Genomic DNA, 27,022 nt, shown 5'->3' with positions numbered 1-27,022 from the left:
ACGTGTGATGGCTGAAGTACACATAGAGGAGGAGCCCAGCAATAAATAGGTATAAAATGGGGGGAGCAATAAATGTTATCAACTAGCATTTAATGTTGGTTGACCAGCATTAAATGCTCCCCAGTCCTAAAAAGGGCGCCAGAAAGTACCATATAAATATACTAGAAAATACTATATAAAATGCTTAATGAAATGCCACAGCCTCTGCAGCACAAACTCACACATGAGTTGACTAATTTGCTAACACCCTCTCTCAGATTAAGGGTGATATGATACAATACAATAGTACAATGATGGAAAATCATAAACCGGACAATAGAGAACCACCGGAAGAACCATGGATATCCAAGCAGTGAGTGGCTAGCCCACCACCAAGATGCCTCAGAGAGGATATGATGTCGATGTTGATCATAACAACACCACCTGAAAATAGAGAAGAATCATAGCAGCTCTCTGTGTTATGTCACCTATGTCACTCAGGGCATACAAGGCCAATTTGCCAAACATATCTTTGAACATGTGACTATGGAATCCCCGCCTTCGGGCAAAACTGCCAAAGTGTCCCCCCAAGTGAGCTCCAGACGAAAGCCTCCCGCTCTCTATCAAGAAAAGAACAGCCCAATATGAACCCAGATGTCAAATCCAGAGTCTAGGATTTCACTGCTAGACAATGACGATGCGTCAGGGACATCCCTCTTTGGATCCTGTGCATCAATATAAAAATATAGATGAGGCACGTTTGCCCCACCACCATACCCTCTCACACTCCCTCTCTGACACCGAAGAGTCGTGAGGGATGTCATCATGCCATCACTAGAAAGCAGCAAAGGAAGGGGCCATCAATCCCTTCCCACGATCCGTAGAAGTTGATCCCTTCGGCATCTTGGACTTTGCCGTGGCCGGAGGATCGGAGTCGGAATCAGAGGTAGATGAGGACTCGTCGAAGGAGTTCGCATCGTGCGTCGAATTCTTCCCCTCGTTGCAGTCCTTCCGTAGGTGACCTTTCTTCCCACAATGGTAACACTGTGGGTTCGACTTCATCTTCTTGGAACTCCTCTCTAAAGCTGCAAGAGCCTCACCTGATCCTCCATAGTGTGATGGAAGCCACCCATGTAGCCATAAGGTAGCCTCATGCTCAAGAAGCATCGAGGACATGTGCAAAAAACTGACAAGAATCGTGTAGATGTCTGGGCTCGTAAAGCATTCGCCACTCCATCAAACTCCCGAGGAAGCTTGTAGAGTACCGTACCAACAAGATGTGCCTCTGATAGGGCAGACTCCATAGTGCAAAGCTGGTCTTGGAGTTGGGTAACATGAAGTAGGAAGGATTGAATCGTATCTTTCGGTTCAAACTTAAGTTGTTGGAGCTAGCCATAGAGAGTAGCGGCCTGCATGGTGGAAGGAGCATTGTACATCAAGTGCAACTTCAACCATACATCTGAATATGTCGTGCAGGAGTTAACCGCTGGCAGGACTTCTTTGAAAATACACCAAAGTAACGTTGAATAAGCACGGGCATCATCCGAATCCCATGTAAGCACTGCCTCCTCATGGTTGTCTTCATCAAATCAGATGGAACAGGAGAAGATTGTTGAGGATGTGCCATAGTTCCGCCAACTATGTACCATAACTGCATTTGGATAAACCAGGCCTTCATCACTGCACTTCACGTGTAATAATCAGGTCCATGGAGCTTGTCATCAGTGGATGTGCACGAAGGAGCCATCTGGAGAGGATGGAAAAGAGAAGTAGAGAAAGGTAGGTCATTGGAGAGTGAGCACAACCAAAACGCAACCAAAAACACAAAAAATAAGAGTTCACATGCAATGTAACCCAAAATCTGACCAAAATAAGCCAAGATCTGCTGCACAAAGTCAAAAAATCAGGTCAAAACTGCCAAAACCAGCAAAAACGGCCTGGTGTGCCAGTCGCCCAGCCCAAAGTAGTGCTGAAAACAGCAAAACGCAGGCTGCACACTGCATAAACAGGGGTAGGGATTTGTCGCCAGCAGCCTGATGATGAAAACACAGGCAACGAGAGGTGTTGAACAAGCAGGTGATGCAGATGCTGATCAAAACGCAAAGTATGGAAGCCAAAAACTGGTCGCAATCAGATTGACAGCAGTTGCCAGGGCAGCAAAGGGTTAAATCAGTCGTGAAATCAGCAATAAAACACAACAGAAGGTCTGCACAACCTGAAATCTGATACCATGTCAGAAGTGGTGCAGTAATGGAAGCATAAACAACATGCTGAAATAAACTGCTGAAACATAAGACAAGAGAAAGAAAGAATGAATGAACATAAAAACAGATGAGAACTTAGATGTATGCTCGGGAAACGGAATCCATATCGAACACAAGACAAAAGCATACAACAATGAGTCATTGGTTGTGTGGGCACGCACCCCGGCACCGGCTCCTCTCTCTTGAAGAATCCACGTGTGATAACTGAAGTACACATAGAGGAGGAGAAGCCCAGCATTAAATAGGCATAAAATGGAGGGAGCAATAAATGCAGCTGTCCAGCATTAAATGCTCCCCAGCCCTAAAAAGGGCACGAGAAAATGCCAGATAAATACACTAGAAAATACTATATAATATGCTAAATGAAATGGCATAGCCTCTGCAACATAGACTCACACATGAGCTAACTAATTTGCTAACAAGTAGTGGTAAGCTTATTCGTTTTATTTGTATAGGAAAAGACCCAGGTACTTCAATTTCTCTCAAAAGAGCTTGAGCTACAGTCAAATGAGAGTACTCGTATAGCAATACATTTCTATAAATCACGATTCAAATAGAAAGACAAATGGAGCTATAAGAATCAAATTATGCAATGATAATAATTTATATAGACGACATTATGTATAATAGAAGATTCTTGGGATTGCAAATTACGAGTTTGGTGCACAATTTCCGTACTTTTCTACCATGAGACCATGAGAGAGATCATACTCAATCCTTTGAAGTACGGACACATCACCACCTATCATCTTTGTCATATACTCTATGAATCCCTCGTCTAGCTTCTCACTCACACTGCACATCATCTCGCTAAAAAGGATGTATGACATGGGGCACTGTATGAATTGGTATGTGAAACCAATTCCATCTTCTCTGCCACATAGCTATAATCTGAGTAATCCTAAAGAATCAAGATGTCAACATTGAAGAAACATGTAAAATGTGAATTCAAGAATGGTTATTCATATCTCTCACATGCAATATCAATTTGAAAAATAAAGAGTTACTTACTTGTGCAAGGGCAAAAATTTGTTCTTTTTGAAAGCCTCTCCTATCTTATCCATATACTTATAAAGGAGACCCACGGTGCTACCCTTCATATTGCTGATGTGTAGCAATGTGTAGATAGGATTGAGTGTTCTCACCATGGCCTCCACCCTTTTTCACTAAGTATCATTGATGTCATTGTGTTGAAATGCCATAGTCTTTGGATAATCATACTCATCTATTGTATGAATTGATCAAACCATATAGTATGCACCAACTCCTTGTGAATATACACCAGCCTCTCAAGCATAATGAAGATGTAGAAAAATCTGGTGGCAGAGAGTTTTAAGAGCTCAAGGTGGCTAAATGAGAAAAAGATGGTAAGGACTTTGGGCCTCCTCCTCACAAAATTGACCATACTTATGGTAGTGATGGAAATCGGCTCGATCCATTGGATTTTTTCTATATCCTCAATCAAAAGATTAATACAATGAGAAGCTCATGGTGTCCATACAATGGATATAAACTCCTCCTCTAACATGTTACCCATGGAGACACAATTGCTTCCATTATCAATTACAACTTACACAATATATTCGAGCTCAATTTCCAAGACGACATCTCGCAAGTACTGCCATATAAATGCACTTGTCACAACAAGGCCTAGCAAAGAGGCATCAATGGCCTTCACGAACATAGTGGCCTTATAGCATGAGACTATGATAGTACACTTTCATCCATTACACAAGATGGTGTACCCATATTTCTTGCATGTATCTTTTAATGGCTCTAACTAAACCTTAATGCATGGCTTCTTCTTTTCGAGCAGCCATAAGCGTAGTATCTCTAAGGATGGACCCTCTCATTTACATCCAATGCGGTTGATGGTTGTTATGGTTCGCTTCCATTGCTTTGTTTTAGCTATATGGAAGGAAATGTCACATCTTATGAATAATTCCATCAACACTCCAGTTGCCTCAGCAATAGCTTGCTTTTGCATAATAGCTTGTATGCTAGCCATCTGTAGTGAATCTCTAGAAGCACCTAAAACATTAGGCTAAGGTACATGAGTTTGTTGAGGTAAAACATGCTTTATAGCTGATTACATTTCTAAACAATCCCAAAACAAGCATAGTTAATGAAAAATGCAATTTGGTGTGCAGTTCGAGAGAGTTTCAGGTGTCCCTCAAAATCCTAATTTTTTGGGGCACCCTTCAACATCTATAAATAGATAGGTTGCCCACCATTGAGGCTTATCCTTTTGTGCAAATTTCTGATTCTACCGTGCCGATTTCAGCCATTAGCCATCTACCATTTGCTATCTAGCCATCACCGATTGCAACCCATCACTATCTAGCCCTAGGTGGCCTGTTTTTAGCCATCACCTTGCTGCTTGGAGGTCTCCATTTGCTGTGTCATCATAGCACTTGATGAGGTCGCCTTTTGAGCCTCCGGTGCCAAGCGATAGGCAGTTGCCATCTCTACCACTAAGCGACTGCGGTAGTACCCGCGTTTTTGTTGTTCAAGAGGTCATCTACATCAGCAAACACCTCTCTTATTGTCATCTCAATTCCCTAATACTCTAATGATCCGCGTTTGGTGTTTCCTACACTTTGACTGGTGGTCACTACATTTGGGATTTGTCTTTGGTGGACGTCACTCTGAGACACTGCATTGCGTTGCCGTTGGGCATTTTGTACATTCTTACATTCATTTACAATGTTCATTCACTTTAGAGTTTCTTCTCTTTGTGTTTGAGTTTTGAGTTTTTCTGTTTTGAGTTTTACGTTTAGGGTTTGAGTTTTGCATCTCTGTTTGAGCTTTTACGCTTCAATCTTGGATGTATATGATGACCCTTGCATATCTTCATAAAGTCCTTGTTGCACGTGAGTCAGAGATAGAAGGTTAACTTGAGACACTTGTAGTAGGAGTTCATGCAACCTACTTTTCTTTGATGGCCTAATTGCACTTGTGCTACCCTCTTGTTAAGTTGTGGCTAAATCTTGGTCTTGTTTTGCATCTACCATCAAAAGACCAGGCCGTTGCCTCCTCCATAGATGAAGAAAGAAAAGAAAGAAAGAAAGATATATTAACGTCTACATAAGGCCAATGTAGCCTATGAGAAAAAATCCAGAGTACATCCATGTCTAATGTCATCTCATCAGCAAGGTAAAGATAACATTACAAATAAGTGGGTGGCCTATGAAACAATACTGAAAATAACTATGCGATGGGACTATACTAGGGTTGAACCGTGTGTAGTGTTGTTTCATCGATAGAAAAGAAAAGGAAAGGAGAGGAGAACCAGATCTGATAGAGCCATGTACAAAAGTGTGGTGGAGACTATGGGCTGTAGTTAATCTTAAGATCTGCACATGATTTCATTTATGATGCGGTCCCTAGATGCTTCACTGATATGCATGGTGATCAGTTTTCAGTGTCTTGTGATAATGGCTCTAATCCGATTGTGGTGTGACCTCCTCGGACGTGGTCCTGGTAGACAGGGTCATCGTGCTCGACGAAGGGAGATGGCTCTATCCAATGTGACTCCGCGGCGTGGCCTGTAAGGTGTTTGGTGGGTGGCTCTGTGTCTGCTAGGTTGGTAGTGTCAGTAGGGTTGGCTCTGTAGAAGAAGTCTGTCACTGCTCTCTATGTGTGTCCTTCTGGATGAGCTGGCCTCCTATTTTGCAGTAGTTCAGTTCGGCGCCTCTTAAGCTCCAGGAGAAAAAGACCAAGGCATCTCTGGTCCTCATACTCCATGACGCGACGAAGATGTCCAAATCCATCACGGAAGAGGCAGTGGTACCGTCCTCCTACGCCATAGTATACTGTGCATCTGCATATGTAGTGCTCCTCCGTCTCACGCTCTCGACCACAAAGCTGGCAAGTCCTATCCTCTGCTAAGGTATTTGTCTATCTGCCTGTCTCCATCTGAAGCCTATGTGAGAAGGTGTGAATCTGTCTGATAGCAACCCGTATGCTATGGGAGAGATGGGTGTCCATATATGCTGGCCGAATTGTGAAACCATCATGAGAGAGACACAAGAAATGACTCCTGTAGAACTCTATGCTCGATCCTAAAGGGAGTGGTGGATGGATCCATGTCTTTGCTGTCTCAATCCTCAAGATATCAGCTCTCATCACCTGGTTCAGCTCTGATCGGCTGAGAGAAAGTGTAGAGCAGTCAATGCTATAATCCCAAGGTGAAGGACGGTCAAACCATGTAGGCTTATCCAAATAGCCATCTGTGAAAACCAAAAGTTCTCGCCTCCTACTGCTAGTTGTCTAGATGAGGTTAGTGCCAATCTAGAGTATCTATGGTGTGGAAGTTCCCATAGTCTGTGCCAAAAGGTCACTGCCCTGAAGAGTGGCTCCGTAACTATAGGTGTTGCCCCTAGCTCTGCTCTGCCAATGGGATGTGGGGTGGAGGGCTTACTCCTAATCATGCATGCTATCATCATGATTAATGGCCTTTCCATGCTATCCCAACCATTATAATAATCTCTCTCTACTCCAATTTGATCAATGAGTGGGCTAAGACGCACGTGGTACAAGTTGCAACCCAATACCTCTGCTCCATATAGTAATGTAGGTGTGACTAGGGTGTCAGAGAACCAGAGTTTGGTGCGCGGCTCTTGGAACTGCATGTGAGTACATTGAATCTCGAGTGCCCCTAGTGCTGTGTATCCACGTGCCAGACATGCCTCTGATGCCCCTCTCAACGAAAAACGTGGGCCAGAGAAGGTGACTCCCAAATAGACATATTCCCTCACATGCTCCAATATGTCTCCCCCTAATGTGAACTGGTACATAGATCTAGTCACCGATGCTGCTGAAGTATTCAAATCCATGGTTTTGGTCTTCCCAAGGCTGACTGTGAGGCCTTTATCTCTACAGAAGATGTGCAAAACGTCTAAATAGCATTGCAATCCCTCTGGTAAATCTGAAATGAGAACAATATCATCTGCATACAGTAATATTGGTATCAGTATCCCTGCCAAGGTGGCTCCAGCTCCTCGTTCTCGATCTATGTAATTAGACACTTGATCTATGTATAGACCGAACAATGTGAGTGAAAGCGGACATCCTTGGTTCACTCCTATGGTACTGTCAATCCTCTCTGATAGTCCCCCCAGGTGCTCGTACATGACCTGTCATCACTGCCGCATATAATGCATAGACACCCCATCGTATACCCTCTGGTACTCCAATGTCTTGCAATCTTTGCATGATGCTTGTACGAGGCACTGTATCAAAAGCTTTGTGAAAGTCTACAAAGCAACAATAGATCCTCTTGTCTCGGGCTCGACCCTCCTCAATAATGGCTCCAAGTGTGAGAATATGGTCCATCGTGGTATATCCTCGTCTGAAAATTGCTTGTCCTTGTGCTCTCTTGCCTTGCATTTCAGCCCACTCATTGAGTTCATGCTCCAATATAGATCCATATATCTTGACCAAAGTATGAGCGATCATGATAGTCCTATAGTTGCTAGGAATCAGGGGATCACCACTTTTAAATAGCGGGATTATAGTATTGTCTGACCAAGTCATAGGGAAACCTTCATATACTGTGCTATTGAATATATGTGCTAATATGGATGCTAATATGTCACAAGCATGTGAGAAATGTTCTGCTACTAGTCCATCCTCATCCTATGCCCTCATCACGGACCCTACGGCCATACGTCTTGTGTCGTGTGTTCTTAGAAGGGGTGTTGAACATTGCTTCCATGGACGGTTGTGTTAGTTCTTGATCAGATTCATCTCCGAGATATTCATTTTTCACGGTTTGATGCTTGCATTTGTCTACATTATCCATCTCTCACACACAGTGTGCAAAGCCACTCAGCTTGTACTTTGTACTGTCAAAATCACAGCAAATTCTGCGATTCTTGCAAATTTCCAGGGTTTCCCTAACCTCTCAGTAAATTTTTGCAATCCGAGTAATCTTTTACGAGCCCAAATGCCTTCACATTGTGTACACTCACTGCAGAAATACAAATTGCAGTCCCAATCAGTGTATTATTGCATATTCCATGACATGATCAAAATCAAAGTCAATGCATCATTGCCTAGTCCATAGGCGAGTGCATCAATACATTCACCAAGGTGTGCATTCATGTCATTCTGAGTACATTCGTGTCCCTGCATGACAGTGACTGTCTCCCTGTGTAGAGATGTGACCTTGTAGAGAAGCCCCTTTGGGTCAGCACTCACACTAGTCTCGCTAGACTACTGTGACTGCCGTTGCTCCCACCAGACTGCCGCCTCTTGTAGGACGGACATGACAATCACATTGGCTTTTGTCACTCGCGCCAGACACCTTTGTCACGTTAGGCACGTCTCGTCATGCTAGCATCCCGTCACTCACGCTAGACACGTCTCGTCACTATCCCGTCACTGACGCCAGCATCCCGTCACTCATGCCACCATGCCCGTCAGTATTTCGTCAGCGATCATGATAACTCTGGCGATTCCGTCACAGCATTCCCTTCAGCGATCACTTGACACATTTGCAAATGGAGCTATGTCCCTTCTCAACACATGAGCAGGATGGTCTTTGACCCTAGTGATACTCCCTATATTCACCATGCCACAGAAAATGCATTTCCATTTCTTAGATCCACCTGACCCCTCATAGGAGTTTAAAAGAAGAAATATGGCTCCAATTAGGATGGGGGGCCATGGTAATTTGTTGGTTGCAAGCTGCCCAAATGTCAAACAAACAACACATAAGCTTGAAATAGTGTGCAATTGGTTGGCAAGATTAAAAACTTCTTATATCTTGGCTGGAAATTACAGAAAATTGGGTCTGAAATTTGCAGTAAAATAGGTTGAATGATAACAAACAAATGGCACACAAGGCTGAAATAGTGTGCATACGATTGGCAAGAGAAAAAAATTCACATAACTAGGCTGAAAATTACAGGAATTCAGTTTTGAAATTTGCAGGAAAACAGGTTGAATGTGCATGATTGAAGCTTATCTTTCCAGAAGAGAGCTTTCAGCATTGCTGAGGTGACCATGGGCTGGTATGTAGTAGGTTTGGGGGGGGAGGGGGGTTTGGTGAAGGTTTGCAGTAGTTTATGGAGGTATTGTAGGCAAAAAAGATTAGGTAGAAGGCGAAATGAGCAGACGAAAATAAAAATGCAGTCACTAAAGGTGGGTTGACCCAGCCCATCCCCAAAACTTGCTGCAAATGGCATTTTTCGGAAACTGAAACAGCGAGAAACGACTGTTCCATTTTAGGAAGCTCGAAAGGCCATTTTTGGAAACTATGCTCATAACTAGCACTGTATGGAGCATTTGCATGACCAACATTAAAACCATGAGTTCCAAACACAATGGGCTAAATATATGCATTGCCAAACTTGCCACTTTGTCCTTGAGCATCATGCCAAGGTTACTATACATGGAGTTATGCATATTTCTAGTCATACCTAGATACATTGGGCCTTGCATACCACATATTAGTTGTTGCATATCATAAGGAGTTGTGCCATACATCCTTGTATGCGGTCCATTACCCACCATAGCATGGAAAGTAGTGCCACCACCAAAGCACACTAACTGTCCCATCATTTGCATGCATGCCCTATTATCCAAAAAGCATTGGATTGGCACTTCCAAGTTGGCCTTGCATATGTAGGAATTGCCCCATTGATATCGATTTCTTATGCTCAGTATCCACATTTGGAATATCATGTTCTTTTATTGGATTTTCCTTAGGTGCATCTTGCTGTTTTGAAGTTCTTGAAGACTATTTTCTCTTCTTGCCTTTGTTAACCTCCTTTAAGGGGTTCAAAAGCGCATGAACCGAGAATCATTTGCCAATTGCACAGGCATTTTAGCTGCTATCCTTGGGTGGTCTTTAAATTGGCCATCAAATTCCTCTCTCTCTCTTTGGATGTGACGACTGTTGGATGCGAGAACGTAGCCACTGACTCTGCACGTGACGTTTGACTGGTGTGACATTTGACCCTAGATGTAACGACTGCTGGATGCGAGAACGTAGCCATTGACTTTGCACGTGACGACCAACTCGGGAGACACCCGTCTGCCTACATATTGCTGCGGACAGTGTTGATGACTGGTGGAGTTGTGGACAGAGTAAACCCGCCGAACAAGGCTGGGTGCTAAGCACTTTAGGGAGGAAAAACGTGTAGACCTGTTGGGAGGGACCTATCGTGAGGCAATATCCCTCTTACGTGAGGCAGACCTGTTGTGAGGCACACAACTCTCTGGCGTGAAGCAGACCTGTCGTGAGCAGGAATGTACTTGGCGTGAGGTAGACGTGTCGTTAGCACTACAATGATGCTGAGATGTACTGAATGCATTGACGCAGGTGTACTGTATGCAGTAATGCAATGGAAGCAATGCTCAACACCCCTTCTATGAACCCATGATACAAGACATATGGCCGTAGGGTCCGTGATTGGACTGTCTCTTCAACATCTGACAGGCATGGAAAAACCTCATGCACCATGAATGAAAAGAAATATGAAGAAATACATCTCATGATTCGCTCTGAACTATGAATTATGAGACAAGAATTGGAGAAAGAAATACGAGAGCAAGTCAAAGCCGAACTGATAGTAAATTAGAGGGCGGAAATGCAAGACATGCAGATAAAGATTAAGAATGACTTACAGGCATAAATGCTGTCCGAAATGCACACGCTGAAAACTGAAATGCTGAAAGTGGTAGATGCCTACAAATCTGAAATCTTAGAATTGGGGGAAGAATTGAATACATTTAAGAAAAAAGAAATGAAACTGCAAGAAGAACTACGAAAAGAGAAAGAGGCTTTGAAGGCATGTGAAACGGAGGTTCACTCATAGGGAGAAGTGGCAAAGAAAACACAGAAGCAGATAGAATAAGCCAGCCCATGGATTGAGGTAGTAAAAAAGAATAAGGGAACATCAGTGAACAAGATTGAAGTAATGAATTCTTCCTTGGAAGAAGAGGCTAGGAGACGGGCTAGGGTTTTACATGTACAAATAGTAGGATGGGAGGAGAAGAGCAGTCCACAGGAAGATGCTAAGACACTTACTGACAAAATTGGGGCGTCAGATGTACCTATCGTCAGTGCTTGGAGAGTGGGGAAACAGGACTCTAAGTCCAAGGCTCTAATTCTTTGCTTTGGGGACATAGAGAAAAAAAAGACCTTCCTCTCCAAGAGAAGAGCCCTCAAGGGTGAAAAGATCTATTTGAATGAGGACCTTACCCCAATACAAATATCGCATCACAGAGAACACATGCTCAAGGTATTGAAGGCTCACAAAGAGGGAAAGTGGGCTATTTATAGGGATGGACGAGACATCATCACTGACAAAAGGACTTCCTGACGGTACGAGGCCTACGAGACACCTCGGATTTCAATATGGAATTGTAATGGAGTCCTACGCTTGGATGTTGGTTACATTGAAGATAGCTTTTGAAACATAGAGATAGCTATGTACATAGAAACACACCAATGTAAAGGTAGCCGACTACCAGACGTCCAGGGATACAGGTGGGAAAGTGCATTTCGTCCAGCAGCTAGAAAACCAGGAAGCACTAGGGGTTCTGGAGGTGTGGCCATACTATATCGGGAAGATCTCAAAGGGATAGTGTTGAGGCAAACACACCAACAGTCGGGACTTTGGACGGACTTCTATTCTTTCAGAAGCTGCAACTCACGTTGGCAACAATCTCTCACCTTGTCTCTCACGCTCCGCTCTAACTAACCAAGCATTCTCCTCTCCAACCCAAGGAAGCAAGAACACAAGACTAGCTCGAGTTGTAGTGAACTCACCTAACTTACCTTTCAAAGGCTCGAAGATAGTTCCACGACCACGATCAACACGATCCGATGCCGTCGCTCCTTCTCATCCACCACCAAGCACACCAACGAGTCGAAGAGCTAGTAGAGACGACGAGAAAAGCAAGAAGACGACGAAGAGCTTCACCTTCCCTTAGTCCCTCGCTCAACACACCTCTCACTCTCTCCCTCTCAGTCACTCTCAACACAATGGAAGCAAGATGATAGAATAGAAAGATTGAATGGTTGCACTGATAGAGCTTCCGCAGCATGAATGTGCCAAAAAGGGGTGAATACAACTGAGACCTCCCACCCTTATATAGACATAGAATTAGGGTTAGGGTTAGGGTTTGCGCCCCTTTTGCGTTTAGGGTTTCCACAACTGTGAATTAGGGTTTGCACCCTCTTTGGGCATCCTACCCACATAGTGGGCGTTAGGCCGGTCAATCCTTGAAACATGCTTGAACCTTAGCCTAAATAGACCAAGCCTACACTATTCCAATCACAATTACATGTGCGCAACCCACGCAACACATGTGGGTGCGACAAATACAACTACGGGTGATAAATACAATGTGCACGGGAGTGAGCCCGGCTCTCACAAAATAATACAACCATGATAGTCTGATGATGTCCATGAGTAAAAAGTAATACACAAGTGCCCAAAGTAATACAATGAAGCTCCACAAAATAGTAATCCACCAAAAAATAGTATCCAGCACTTGCGCTTTCTGCAGCCTTCTCAAAATACCGTTAACAGATAGTGCAAGTAATGAAAAGAGATGATGATGCACGATATTTATGGATTAGGATACATGCAGGATGACCATGGGATATATTCATTGCAATATGCTACTTTCCTTCACAAATTCTACCTATGCGACACGAGATGGATCTCCCTTTGATGTACTTTATAAGGATATCATGAAATATACTAACGTTGGGGACATATTATTAGTAGGAGATTTCAATGGACGCACTGGAGATAGACAGAGTGACTTTTATATGCATGATAATGCCATGTTCAAAGAGATCGATATAGATGAAATGGGCCTATGCAAGAGAGCCTAGGATAAAGAAGTGAGTACCTATAGGACATACCTATTGACATTGGGAAGTGCACATAGACTAGCCATCTTTAATGGTTTGTCACAATGGCCAGGATCTGACAATTTGATATGCTGGAATCACAAAGGAGGGACAAGTACTGTGGACTACTTGATAGGCTCACCAGCATTGATACTAGACATAGCACATATGTTCAATAGTGCAGTATGTGAAGGTTTCTCTATGAGTTGTGACATATTAGCACCTATATTAGCACATATGTTCAATAGTGCTAATATTAGCACCCATATTAGCACATATGTTCAATATTAGCACATATGTTCAATAGTGCAGTATGTGAAGGTTTCTCTATGAGTTGGTCAGACAATACTATAATCCCGCTATTTAAAAGTGGTGATCTCTTGATTCCTAGCAACTATTGGACTATCATGATCGGTCATACTTTGGCCAAGATATATGGATCTATATAGGAGCATGAACTCAGTCAGTGGGCTGAAATGCAAGGCAAGAGAGCACAAGGACAGGCAAGTTTCAGACGAGCATATACCACGCTGGACCATATTCTCACACTTAGGGCCATGATTGAGGAGGGTCGGAGCCCGAGACAAAAGGATCGATTGTTGGTTTGTAGACTTTCACAAAGCTTTTGATACAGTGCCTCATACACGCATCATGCAGAGATTGCAAGACATTGGAGTACCAGAGGGTATACGATGGGGTGTTTATGCATTATATGCGGCAGTGACAGGTCATGTACGAGCACCTGGGGGGACTATTTGAGAGGATTGACAATACCATAGGAGTGAAACAAGAATGTCCACTTTCACCCACATTGTTCGGTCTATACATAGATGAAGTGTCTGATTACATAGATCGAGGACGAGGAGTTGAATCCAGCCTGGACGGGGTAATCATACCAATATTACTGTATGCAGATGATATTGTTCTAATTTCTGATTCGCTGGAGGGATTGCAGTGCCATTTAGACACTTTGCACATCTGCTATATAGATAAAGGCCTCACAGTGAATGTTGGAAAGACCAAAACCATGGTTTTGAATACTTCAGTAGCTTGGGTGACTAGATCTTTTTACCAGTTTACATTAGGGGGAGACATATTGGAGCATGTGAGGGAATATGTCGCTTTGGGAGTCACCTTCTCTGGCCCACGTTTTTCGTTGAGAGGGGCATCAAAGGCACGTCTGGCACGTTGATACGCAGCACTAGGGACACTCGAGATTCAATGTACTCACATGCAGCTCCAGGAGTCCTACACCAAACTCTTGTTGTTTGACACCCTAGTCACACCTACATTACTATATGGATTAGAGGTATGGGATTGCAGCTTGTACCACATGTATCTTAGCCCACTCATTGATCAGATTGGAGTAGGGAGGGATTATTATGATGTTTGGGATAGCGTGGAAAGGCCATTGATCATGATGATAGTAGGCATGATTAGGAGTAAGCGGTCCACCCCACATCCCATTGTCAGAGCAGAGCTAGGGCAACACCTATAATTACAGAGGCACTCTGCAAGGCAGTGACCTTTTGGCATAGACTATGGGAACTTGCACGCCATAGATAGTCTAGATAGTTACTACCTCATCTAGAGAACTAGCAGTAGGAGGCGGGAAGAACTGTTGGTTTTCACAGATGGCTATTTCGATGAGCCTACATGGTTTGGATATTGACCATCTTTCACCTTTGGATTATAGCCTTGACTGCCTTGCACTTTCTCTTAGTCGATTAGAGTTGAACTAGGTGATCAGAGCTGATATCTTGTGGATTGAAGCAGCAAGGACATGGATCCATCCACCACTCCCTCTAGGATCGAGCATGGAGGTCTACAGGAGTCATTTCTTGTGCCTCTTTGGTGATGGTTTCATTTTTGGGCCAGCATATATGGACACACATATTTTCCATAGTGTACGGGTTGCTATCAGACAGATTCACACCTCCTCACATAGGCTTCAGATGGAGACATGCAGATAGACAAATGCCCTAGCAGAGGATAGGACTTACTAGCTTTGTGGTCGAGAGCCTGAGACGGAGGAGTACTACATATGCAGATGCACAGTTTACTATGACATACGAGGATGGTACCACTGCCTCTTCCGTGATGGATTTGGACCCCTTTGTCGCGTCATGGAGTACGAGGACCAGAGATGCCTGGGTCTTTTCCTCCTGGAGCTCGAGAGGTGCCGAACTGCACTATTGCAAGACAGGAGTCCTCTCACCCACAGGGACACACATAGAAAGCAGTGATATATTCTTCTACAGAGCCGACCCTATTGACACTACCCGTCTAGCAGAGACAGAGCCACCCTACTAGACACCTTACAAGCCACACCGTGGAGTCAAATTGGATAGAGCCATTTCCCTTCGTCGAGCACAGCGACCCCATCTACCAAGACCACGTCTGAGGGGGCCACACCATTGTCGGATTAGATCCATTATCATGAGACACCGAAGACTCACCACCAGGCATATCAGTGAAGTAGCTAGGGACCGCATCATAGCTGAGATCATGTGTAGATCTTGAGATCAGCTACAGCCCATAGTCTCCAGCACACTTTTGTACATGGTTCTATCAGATCTAGTTCTCCTTTCCTTTCCTTTTCTTTTTTATTGATGAAACAACACTACATATGGTTCAACCCTAGTATAGTCCCATCGTATAGTTATTTTCAATATTGTCTCATAGGCCACCCTCTTATTTGTAATGTTATCTTTACCTTACTGATGAGATGGCATTAGACATGGATGTACTCTGGATTTGTCTCATAGGCCACATTGGCGTTATGTAGACGTTAATATATCTTTCTTTGTTTCTTTCTTTCTTCCTTTTGCACGCCATTAACTTCTAAAAGCCTAGAAGGATCCACATTTTATCTAAACCAACATTATTAGCTTGTTTATTTGTTGTGTCTTGTCCAAGATAAGGCATTGCATTTTCCTCAGCACTTTGTGAATTTTTAGATTAAGAGGCATCATCTGTGCTTGATTCCATCTCACTATCTTAAAACATCCTTGTTATAATGCTCAGTTGAATATAATTTCAACACTAGAGCAATGCTTTTGACCTTCAATTAGGTGCTTGAAGGCTATCAATTCGAGGGAATTGATGGTATCGTGGTAACGGAACCAAGAAACCAGCCTTGGTCCTTGGAGAGGGTAGTATTAACTTGATCTAACTACAATTACAACAACTAAATAAATGACATAAACTAAAATGCACACTTTACCACTTTTAATCTTGGACAATGGATAGCTTGTTGGCCCCAAAACTAGCACCCCTTACGGTATTTCTTTATCTTTAATTACAAATGGATGGAGTACAACTGAGGTTCACTAATCTCCTTTGCTAATCCAAGTGCCTCTTGTTATAAATACAGGCAAGCCTTCAAACTAATTTGTTCCTTGGTTTGCATAGGGATTGGCGTTCACTCTACTCCTTATGAGACAAATTTATTGTCAAATATTGTATTGGTTGGTTGGTCTCTTAAATCTCTACAAAATTCTTCTATTTCAACTTCTGGAATTGAAGTCCTAGGTTCCCAATCTTGAGCACGTATCCCAAGGTAGTCATCAGACAGTAATTTTTGCTATAAATTAGGGTTACAGCAAAGATAAACCAAAATCTCTATCTTTGATGACTCAAATGATGGGTTTTGTTGAGATAACGTTAGAGATGGTTGGAAGATTAGAGAGAATGCTGAAGAGAGAGAAAATTCAGACTTCCACAGTGAGAAAATGGAAGAAATCAGCTACTATCCTTGTCTAGACAGTTATGTCGTACTTTGAGTTCTCATTCTTTATTTAAGAATATGAATCATGGTGAGTATAAGAGACCATTAAAAATGACCAATCTATGTGCACATCTCACCAGAATAAGAAATGCACTTAATGATTTAATTTAAATGAACTCTAATTTTGGTATTCCTAGCTCTTGCCACGGTGATCATTACTCTAGCAATGAAGGATTTGATATCTAGGTATGTAGTGGACAAGTGCAGAGGCTACGTGGTATAAGGAAAATGCAAAAGAACAAGGTGCAATGTGAAACTTTAATTAATTGAAAGCTTGCACTCTAGGTTTAATGATCATTTGAAAGTTTCACCCAATAAGCAGCTCAAGTTATAAAGCATGCTTTGAGGTTAAGTTTAGTCCAGTAAATAGCTCCCTTATGATTAAGATCAAGTGATCAATTAGCCCTTAATAAAAAAATGAGATTGGGTGAAGATGTAGGTGGTCACTCATTTAAAAAATTGATCTCGGCTATTTCGGCTCTTCTTCTCTCTAGTTTTGAGAAGCACAAATTTAGAGAAGGCTATACTGCTTTTCTTTGTTGCAGAAGAAATTGCAGTTTCAGCAATGAAACATGAGTTGACAGCGTGTATGGAGTTAAGACAGCAACCAATCTTCTCTCAGCATGGGAATCCATTGGGTGCTCTCCAACTCCATTTATAGCAAGCCATTGTTTTTGACTGCATTCTCAACAAAACAAGTTATTACAGCACTACCGTGTTGATATTCTGTTTTTTCCTTTGAGATCCCAAGTCTAGTGCACTTTTTGGAGAACTTTGTCTTGAAGAAGGTGATCTCACAATTTCATTGTCAGAAATCCCTCTATTCGTGAGAGGAACAATGTGAGATTGGTCGTCATTTTTAGGGTTTGGCAAGCTGTAGTATTCATGTGCATTTTGAACACTGTACATTTGGTTGGAGGCGGACGTTGAAGGTGATAAGTTTTGCACTTGTGGATCAGTTATGCCATGTTAAATTGCTGAAATACAGCCATTCTATGGCTTGAAATGCATGTGAAAATTAGGGAAATACAAGGTAGTACCTAATGCAATGTATTGTGGGGATCTGAGTAAATTCCCTTTGTTTCCGGGCATGGATTGAATGCTCCTTTGTTGTGGTAGCAATTTAGATCTGAAGTGTAGATCTGAATTTTCTCAATGTGATAGTGAATTGGGTGTGCAAAGGTTATGATAAAGCGTTGAGATTGATGCATGACTAGGGCCGAGGCTTTGTAAAGCAGATCAGATCAATTTGGAACTAAGTTTTGCAGGAATGTTGAAGTGTGCAACACTGTGGGATCAGATTTTGCACCTCCGATGCCACTTTTGGCAGTCGATTGGACTAAGGACATGTATTGAAATGTATTACACTTGTTAGAGTGGAATGGACAGATGTGGCATGCATTTGGTCAAGGTTGGTGAAAGCAATTAAGGACGAAGTTTGGGCTGATTCAAGAGCAAGGGACATGAGAATCAGTGGTATTAAGAAAGTGTTGGTTTGTAAGAGGAAGTCACCTGTGATTTGTGTAAGCTTTGAATGATGATAAAGAAATATTGAAAGGGGCGTCAACCTTTGGGGCCTATCATGTGTCGCCTACCATGCAAGAGTGTTCTAGCTCTCTTGTTCGGTGAGTATTTTGTTTATTTCATGTGTGCACAAGTTATTTTATGAACATTGCCTTTTAGATATTTCTGAATGTTGGTTTCGGCACACTCCAAAGTTAGCAAAGGTGTTCCATAGGTAATATTTGCTCAAACCCATCCTTGAAGTGACACTGGGTTTAGTAGGTAGCACACTTGATTTTGAAGACAAAATTTTAGTGTCGAGGTTCTTTCTCTTGTCCTTCAATTTAGTTGATTTCAATTTTCTTGACATCATTTGTATAATGTCAAAGCCCAAGTTTTGTTGAGGTGTAAGGTAGTTTGGAGTTGCTAGCAGTGCACATAATTTTGTTTCTCTGACTGTGCAGGACTACTCTTAAGGCTAGAAGTAGAATGCCAAAACTAGAATCTAAAATCTTCATGTCAACCATATATATCTGAGACTAAGTTGGAAGCTGACCCTACCTAACTGTCTGTTTCGCTATTTAGGGACTTGCATATGCAATGGGAGCCAAAATGCCCATGTAGTAACAGAGGACATACAGTCCAGTGAAACACACAATGGAGATATAGTCGTGGATGATGTACAGCAAACAGAAATGAGTAGTAAGCAGGCAAGTGCCGGGGCAAGTGCTGGAAAGCAAGAGAGTGATTGGCCTGACTTATCATTATGTAACGCAAAGCCACAAAAGCTGCAGGTGGAGAATTTTTGGAGTAATGATTTAAAGATTAGTCTTACTGTGCCACCTGAGTTGTCCAAAGTCGTCCCGAACTTTGATTTGAACATAGCAGCCTATGAAGAAGAGAATGCCGAGGAAGCAGCTGAAAAAAGGAGTACTAAACAGCCTTTGTCCTCTTCAAAGTTCATCTCTACACTTTCTAGTTCAATGTCACCAGTCCTTCAGCAGGCCTGTGTTCCTTTTGAAAAGTTCTCTCTCAGCCGAGGGGCAGGTCAGGTTGTGCTGATATGTTTGCTCCTGTTTATAGTTGCAAAGTTCTGTTAAAACATTGTTTTGATATTGGTTATGGAAAGAATTATCTCATGATGCCCATAAAACTTAACTCTTTTCTAATTCCTTGATGTTAGATACTTTGTAACTGCTTGCAAGGGTGATACTATTTCCAGTTTTGGATCCCAAGTGTTTTGCAGCTTCTTGACATTATATATGTTCTAACTGCTTGTAAGGGTGATATGACATCCAGTTTCGCACCTTACCTCTAATTGCTAAAGTTGAATCATTGCAAAATAACAGGTTTACTATTATCCAACTAAGACATGTAAGTTGATGTTTCAAACACACCATGGTATGTTAAATTTTGTGGAAGATTTTGGGTGATAAGCTTCAACAGTTGCAGCTTCATTTCTGTAGGCCTTACATCATGGAGTTTTGATTCCCAAACTCCATGAAGAATCAGGTACATCTTCCATTGCCCACTCTCCTTGTCAACCACTGATTAATCTGTCAATCCCCCTATCCATGCTTCTCTGTGGCAACCTTCTCTGCTTACATTTTCTGCAGCTTGACATTTCATGTGGAAATCACTTACATAGCTGGTGCTGTATGGTAGGCATCATATTTTGCTTGCATCTGCTATTCATTCCTCTTTACACAATGACCTTACTTGCCCTAAAATGGCAGTCACTTGCACTTCTCTCCTTCGCCTTAGCATTGACATTCTTTCTTCCCTTCTTTCTCAAAGTTGCGCGCACACACATTTTGTTCGTCAGCATGACTCTATGATGGCTCTCTGATGCTTGCAACTGGTTCCATACTCTCTCAACCTGTGCATCAGAAGTACTTGAGAGGTTTCAACATTCTCAAACTTATTTGTTAAATGGCAAGTTTCTAGATCTTGATGCTCACAAGGGCTCGCAAAAGAGTCTTACAGGGGAGTTTCCCCAGGACTCTGGTGTTCATATCCCATGCTCTTTTGTATGGAAACTAGTGTTATGTTTTAGAGTTTGAAAGACAGTTCCACCTCCACAGGAGTAGAGTTAGACTAGTGGACAGAAGGGATTCATTATTTACACAGCTGATGACAAATTGGATAGACTTAGTTTTTCCTTTCCAAGTGAGTATGGGCCTGTCCGTTGGGCAGGTTATCTACACAGTCTTGGACTGTTGTCAGTCCCTTTTATCTGATTAGTGGCTACATCCACTGAGGATACACCCAAGTTAACTAATTCATGAGCACTGAATGGTTATGCTCCTTCTGCAGTATAATCTGATAAGAGGCCTCCCTGGCCATTGCTTTATTTGCAGGCATGACACTGTGATCAAAGCCTTGCTTATGGCATTTGCACCACCTCAGCATCAGCCATTGGCCTGCCAAATTATTTAGTCTAACAATGGTAGACAGTGGTGGGTTTCACAAAGGTGTATAGTTACCAATGTTGGACATTGTCCGTAAGACCGTGCAACTCACATTGTACGAATAGCACCTGCAAGGATGGCTAGATGAATAATGCTTTTGTAGAGCCTCCTTTTTCCTTAGAATCTACCCTTAAAGCTTGTGTTAAAGACTCATTTTACACCTTGTTGGCAACATCTTATGCTGCATGCAATAGTTTTGATAAAGCATTTGCCTCAGATTGTGAACCTTGATTTCATGTTGAGAGTGCAACATTATTAATATCTTAGTAACCTACTATTTCCATCTCCAATAAGCCTAATTATATCTTGAGATATATCAAATTTGGGTGGCTTACATATTAATAGATATGATAGATATAACCCTCCATCCACTGAGAGATCAATGTTATTCTTTCATTTGCTCTTAACCTTTGGTTTCAACTTGATCATTGAGAACCTTGTGGTTCTTTTCTCTCCACGTGGAATATGATTTGTCAATTATTATGTGAACATGACTCTTTCTTGTTGTAGGAGCTTCGTCCATGTCTCTTGGGTTAGGGGTATTAGAGTCAAGGGTAACTGCTGTTGTACCCATCTTTGAGCTACAAGGTGGTTGTATTTTTGTTTATATGAGCATTGGCCCTTTCTCAATCACTTATTGAGAAGTTGTTATTTGTGGTTTTGGAGTTGCTTGAATGTATTAGTGCTTTTCAGGATTGTACTCCGGTTCGTATTTCTTTTTGGCATCACAATGAGTGTCAATTTGTTCATGTTTCATCCATGTCACTTCTATCATTGTGAATATTTGTTGCTTTTTGAGCAATACTCAAATGTTTGTTTGATCAAAGACACGAGAAAGTGTAGGCCATTTCATGGGCTATGTGTTAATGCCCTTTGATCCAATCATCCATGATCCGGGCTCCTTGGGAAATTAAAATGTCATTAAATGTAGTTGTTACCCCTAGTGTCCCAGGTACTAAGTGACACTAGGTGTTAAAATATTGAGGATGCATGCTAGGGTGGATCACTGATGAGCAAGTAGACAATCATAATGAGACATAAGTAATGACAAAGGAGAACAACTGATATTATTTAAGCATAATGCAAGTACAACTGAATGAGAACGATGGATATAATGAGTGTGGAGATGAGTGCCTTTTATAGACTTATTGTAGGTGGTATTGGTAGGTGGAAAAAGGTGGAAAGGGACCATGGTATTCACCAACTGTGGTTTTAATAAACCATGCATACATGACCTAGTCTAAGGCTTTATTTGCAATGCGATCCTTTGCCTTGCTGCTCATTACAAAGGGGCTATAGAGTGGGTATGATTGCACATTTCTCAACACCTCTCCTCAATTACAACCAAGAAAAACAATGAGTATATAGAGGCTATCATGAGTAGAACCTTGCTAAGTGTAGACATGGAAAAAAAAACAACCATATATAGTTAAAGGCTGCCACAAGGCCTCACTAAGTATGTAGAGGTTGTAGTGTGCAAAGGTTACATGAGGAGTACAAGAGCTTATGGTAAGAACATTAGACAAGTACATTATCATACTCAGGTGGAAGACTTTTGAGAAGTACTTCAATGCAAATGTCTTCGTCCATCTTCAAGTTGATTCCTACAAGTTGTGTCAACAAGCTTTCCATATAATTCAAATGAGTTGCAAGTGAGGTACTACTTTTCATATCAAGCCTAAAGAATTCAATTAGCAAACCATATTTGGAGGATTTGGAGTGAGCTCCAAACAAGGTTTCTAACTGATCCCATGCTACTCCAGAGGTTTCACAATCATCAACATGATAAATATATCATCAAGTTCGAGCTTGATTATAGCTTGAGCCTTATCATCATTTTTATCCCATATTACTTAGAGTGTAGCTTCCCTTGGTTTCTTCTCTTGACCACTTGTGATTGATCACAAGTCTTTCTTCATTAGGATGAGTTTGATTCTTGTTTGCCATGTGTGAAACCGGACACCAGTGAATCCGCATGAGGGTGAAACTTTGCCCATTTTGTTGGCAAGAGCAGCAACAATTTAGTGAGAATAGACTAGTAAGAGACTTGAAGTTGAATGTGTCAAAAGACACAAGAAACACTAGTGCCAAAAAGCACTATGTGAGTATCAAGAGATACTAGCAAATTGAGCCTTTGATGTTCTATCTCAAGGTTGAATCCCTTCCTTGCTTATTTGATGTGAGAGCTATGCTAGAAACTGAGTGTTGGGGCAGAGTAGAGAGTCAATGACTTGATTTGAGCCAAAGGAGTGAAGCATGAGCTTGAAGTTTGATAGCTATGGCTGCCCTCTTTAGGGTTTTGATAGGCGATTGATATTTTTTCCCTTGTGGCTCGATACAGCGATCATCGGCCAAGATTTTTGGTGAGTAGGTAGCTTAGAGGTGTGGCTTTGAAAGCCCTATGATTCGGATCAAAATTGTAGAGTCTACGGGCTGCGTGAAGCGTACGATTGAGGAACAGATGAAAACAGGCAGTAGGCAAGTGAAAGCGCATTGTTGGAGTGAAGAGAGGTCAATGTTGTCATGTGAAGTGATAGGCAGCTGCGCCTAGAGCTGAGGAAGATAATCTCAGAAGGAATCAGAGCTGAAATGGCGTGGTTTGAGAGATTCAATGAAGGTGGGTGGCTATGGAGGTAGGTGAGAGATTCATGGGAAAGTGGATGGAGCCAAAAATTCAAATTGTAACAACCTAATTTACCTAACTAGTGGCCTAATGACTCATTAGCATTGAAACCAGCTCTGATACCATGTTAAAATATTGAGGATGCATGCTAGGGTGGATCATTGATTAGCAAGTAGACAATCGTAATTAGACATAAGTAATGACAAAGGAGAACAACTCATATTATTCAAGCATAATGCAACTGAATGAGAATGATGGATAGAATGAGTGTGGGGATGAGTGCCTTTTATAGGCTTACGGTAGGTCGTATTGGTAGGTGGAAAAAGGTGGAAAGGGACCATAGTATTCACCAACTATGGTTTTAATAAACCATGCATACATGACCTGGTCTAAGGCTTTATTTGCAATGGGATCCTTTGCTTGCTGTTCATTACAAAGGGGCTATAGAGTGGGTGTGATTGCACATTTCTCAATGCTAGGCACTATGTGACACTAGGATTAGGGTTTTATTTAGGATTTCCTATGGCAGTTAAGCCATTAGGGTTTCATTTTATTATAAAAAGACAATTCTGTGCTAATGATGCACAAAGTGTGGCATTTTCATTGTGATCACCTTGAGTGTTATATTCTCTCTCATTCATTAATACATCACCTTTCATTAGTGATCGAGTATTCATGTGCATTGATTAATTCTTTGATTCTCATTCATTCTCTATTAATTAATTACACAATTACTCCTCACTTGGGCCAATAGTGATATTAGAGCCACTTACCTTCTTTGCCATTGCTATTGCTCATGATCATTCTCCACTAGCCATTGCCATTGAGCTCGTCCCACTCGATCGGCTGCCCCACGAGCCATTGCTTCCAAGCTAGCTCTATTTTCTTATTGGTATTTGCATTTTATGCTACCATTGTTGTTGCCCATTCGAGCTCATCACATCCAGAGCCTCTGCCCTATAGCTAGTAGTGTCCATTTTTCTGTTAGGTCCCTTTGTGCCACCTTGGTCTCTCTCAAGCAGTCGCTCCTGCCCTGGCCTTCCAAGGTAGGGATTCAGCTTGTCTTGGTCTCTGCCTAGCAATAGCTCAAAGTTTCCCTCCTTGAGCCTGTGGTTGCTGCCACTGTTGTCACCTACAACCAACTGTTATTACTGACACCTTTTGCTTGGCTTGTGCCATGTGACTCAGCTAGGACATTTGTCCATTGAGTGCTGCGTTGACTTACTATCCCTAATTGTGAATAAGTCGCCTACCCTGTTAGCCATGTACATGGCTTCCTATTGTTCGTGATGTGCATCTTGAATCAGACATGCCACACAGCTCTCACGCCTACTGACCATCACATTGACCTTGTCCAGTTGATGCGGACTATTGTGGAGGATCTTGTCACCTTTTTGCCTTGTAGTCGACAAATGCTGATGTGTTGTCATTGCCCACATATGAGCTGCCACATCCTCAACCTGTTGACGCTTGATAGTTAAAATGCTCAAATTTCATTGAAAAGTCATTTTTTTCTATTATCCCTTAGACACCAACAAGCCCCTGTTCATATCCAACTCTTCTCTCAAGCACAAATTTGACATTTTTTCCAAATTTTACTCAATTTGCATCCCATCTTCACAAAATTTTGGGGCTTCCATCAAATTTTGTGAATTCTTACCCAAACGATGCGAAATGTCACTGTTGAGTCATATTACTTTTGTGAATTCTTACCCAAACGATGCCAAATGCCAAAATTTTGGGGCTTCAATCACTTTGGCCTCAACAAGCTCAAGAGTCATATTACGTAGCTGCTGGTCCTGTTTTCTCCCAAACTTGAAGACAAATTCTCTTATTTTGGTGCATTTATTGTGCAAATTCTCAGAAATTCTGTTGTGTCCACATTATAGGAGCATCTCAGCCATTGATCTCTGATGCCAGCATATTGCTGTTTGCCAGCTTGTTTAGGCAATATTATATTTTTAAAAGTTGTTATTTTTGGCATCTCTCTGCTCAATAGGAAAGCAAGGGAAAATTACTATTTTTGTTATTATTCGACTTTATTGAAGTGGTGAGCATTTGTTCTATTGGTGGCTTATCAAAATTTGGGCATTTGTTTTCTCTCTCTTCATTGGAAAATTATTATTTTATTACGGATTTCCACTTATGGCCATTAATCATAATTATTTGTTGGTAATGCTTGGCACTCATGACAAGCTCAACGGCACCAATTACCCAATGTGTGCTTACATGATGCGATGTGTTTTTGTAGCAAAGAATTTATGGCATATTGTCAATGGCACCACTACCGACTTCTCCAACGACGGTACCACCTCTTGCCTCCACATTGAGAGGTGGCGCTCATGATGTCGAATCGTCTCTCTTTCACATCATCTCCCACTCAAGAGTAGATTCGATGGGATGGCCCTGACGCCCAAGCACATGCCCTTATCGCTTTATCCTTGAAGAGGGCTATCATTCCACACATTGGATCGTGCAAGACAGCCAGAGATATATGGGATAGGCTTGCATCATTGCATCAAGTGTGCATTCAGCCTCGTATTGCTTACCTATGTAAGCAAATGCAAGATGTTTGCATGGAAGGAGGAGGTAATATGGATGCTTTTCTTACAAGCATTAAAGTTCTTATCGAGAGATCATTAAATATTAGTGAAGTGGTCCCAGATAACCATCTTGTTTCCATCACTCTTAATGGCCAACTGGAATCATATAAAGGTTTTGCTAATACTTTGTGGTTGGTAACTATGGGCAAGCAAGTTACCTATAGTTTTGACCAACTTGCATCTCTTTTGTTGCAAGAAGAACAAAGTTGTCTCAAATGCAATTCCACTATGGCGACTGAACATGCCTTTTTCACCCATCAGTGTGGAAAAGCCTAACTAAGAGTCAAAAACACGCTTGCTGGTAAAAAGTTAGCAAACTTTCATGCTGGTCATCCATCTACTTTCACTCTTTTTCCATTGAAGACATCCTTCCATGCTGGCCCATCCTCTTTTTCCATTGAATACAATCAACAAACCCAAGAGGTGTAACTATTGCGGAAAGATGCGGCATGACATCATTGAATATTGTAATTGCATTGCTACAGAGGAGTCTAGTCTTGCTCTCACACGAGATTGCTAACTATACTTAGTTTAATGATTATATTTTATTTTTTTCAATGTCAATATAATCCTTCTATTCATGATACTTGTTTGTCTATCACTTATATGACTTCTACTTGGTAGTTCGATAGTGGTGCATCTAAGCACATCACCTCTTGTCAAGCATTATCTTTTTTTTTTCGTAAAAGGTAATTATATTAATTACGAAAAAAATACAAGACTACTTGATTACAAGATACATGACGACAGTCTACGTCATCATGTGAAGAGGTTCTAAGTGCTACAAGTTACAACTTCATGGCAAAGATGCAGAGGAAATTGCCCTATGCCAGGGGCGTAAGTCCTCCCTAGAGAGCAAATCAGAATGCCGGAGAAGATCCAACTGCCAATACAAGAGGCCCTTAAGCCT

The 27,022-nt window shown here is 41.9% G+C and overlaps 1 protein-coding gene across 7 annotated transcripts in view; it reads left to right on the top strand.

The window, feature by feature from the left end:
* LOC148026705 (uncharacterized) overlaps window positions 1–27,022 on the top strand; it is a 224,645-nt gene that overhangs the window by 74,913 nt on the left and 122,710 nt on the right. For 5 of the 7 annotated variants that reach the window (XM_087691187.1, XM_087691188.1, XM_087691192.1 and 2 more), the window contains one exon: window positions 19,001–19,462. The exons of 1 other annotated variant lie outside the window; for it this stretch is intronic. In XM_087691187.1, coding sequence (XP_087547313.1) covers window positions 19,001–19,462 — 462 coding nt within the window. Of the gene's footprint in view, window positions 1–18,344; window positions 18,538–19,000; window positions 19,463–27,022 lie in introns of those variants that run through there. One more of the 7 variants, XM_087691191.1, reaches the window with a different exon arrangement.

This window comes from Lygodium microphyllum, chromosome 13 (assembly GCF_053477565.2).
Source record: "Lygodium microphyllum isolate KBCC chromosome 13, Lygodium_microphyllum_v1.1.10, whole genome shotgun sequence".
NCBI lineage: Eukaryota > Viridiplantae > Streptophyta > Polypodiopsida > Schizaeales > Lygodiaceae > Lygodium > Lygodium microphyllum.
This window is presented reverse-complemented; position numbering and strand designations above follow the sequence as displayed.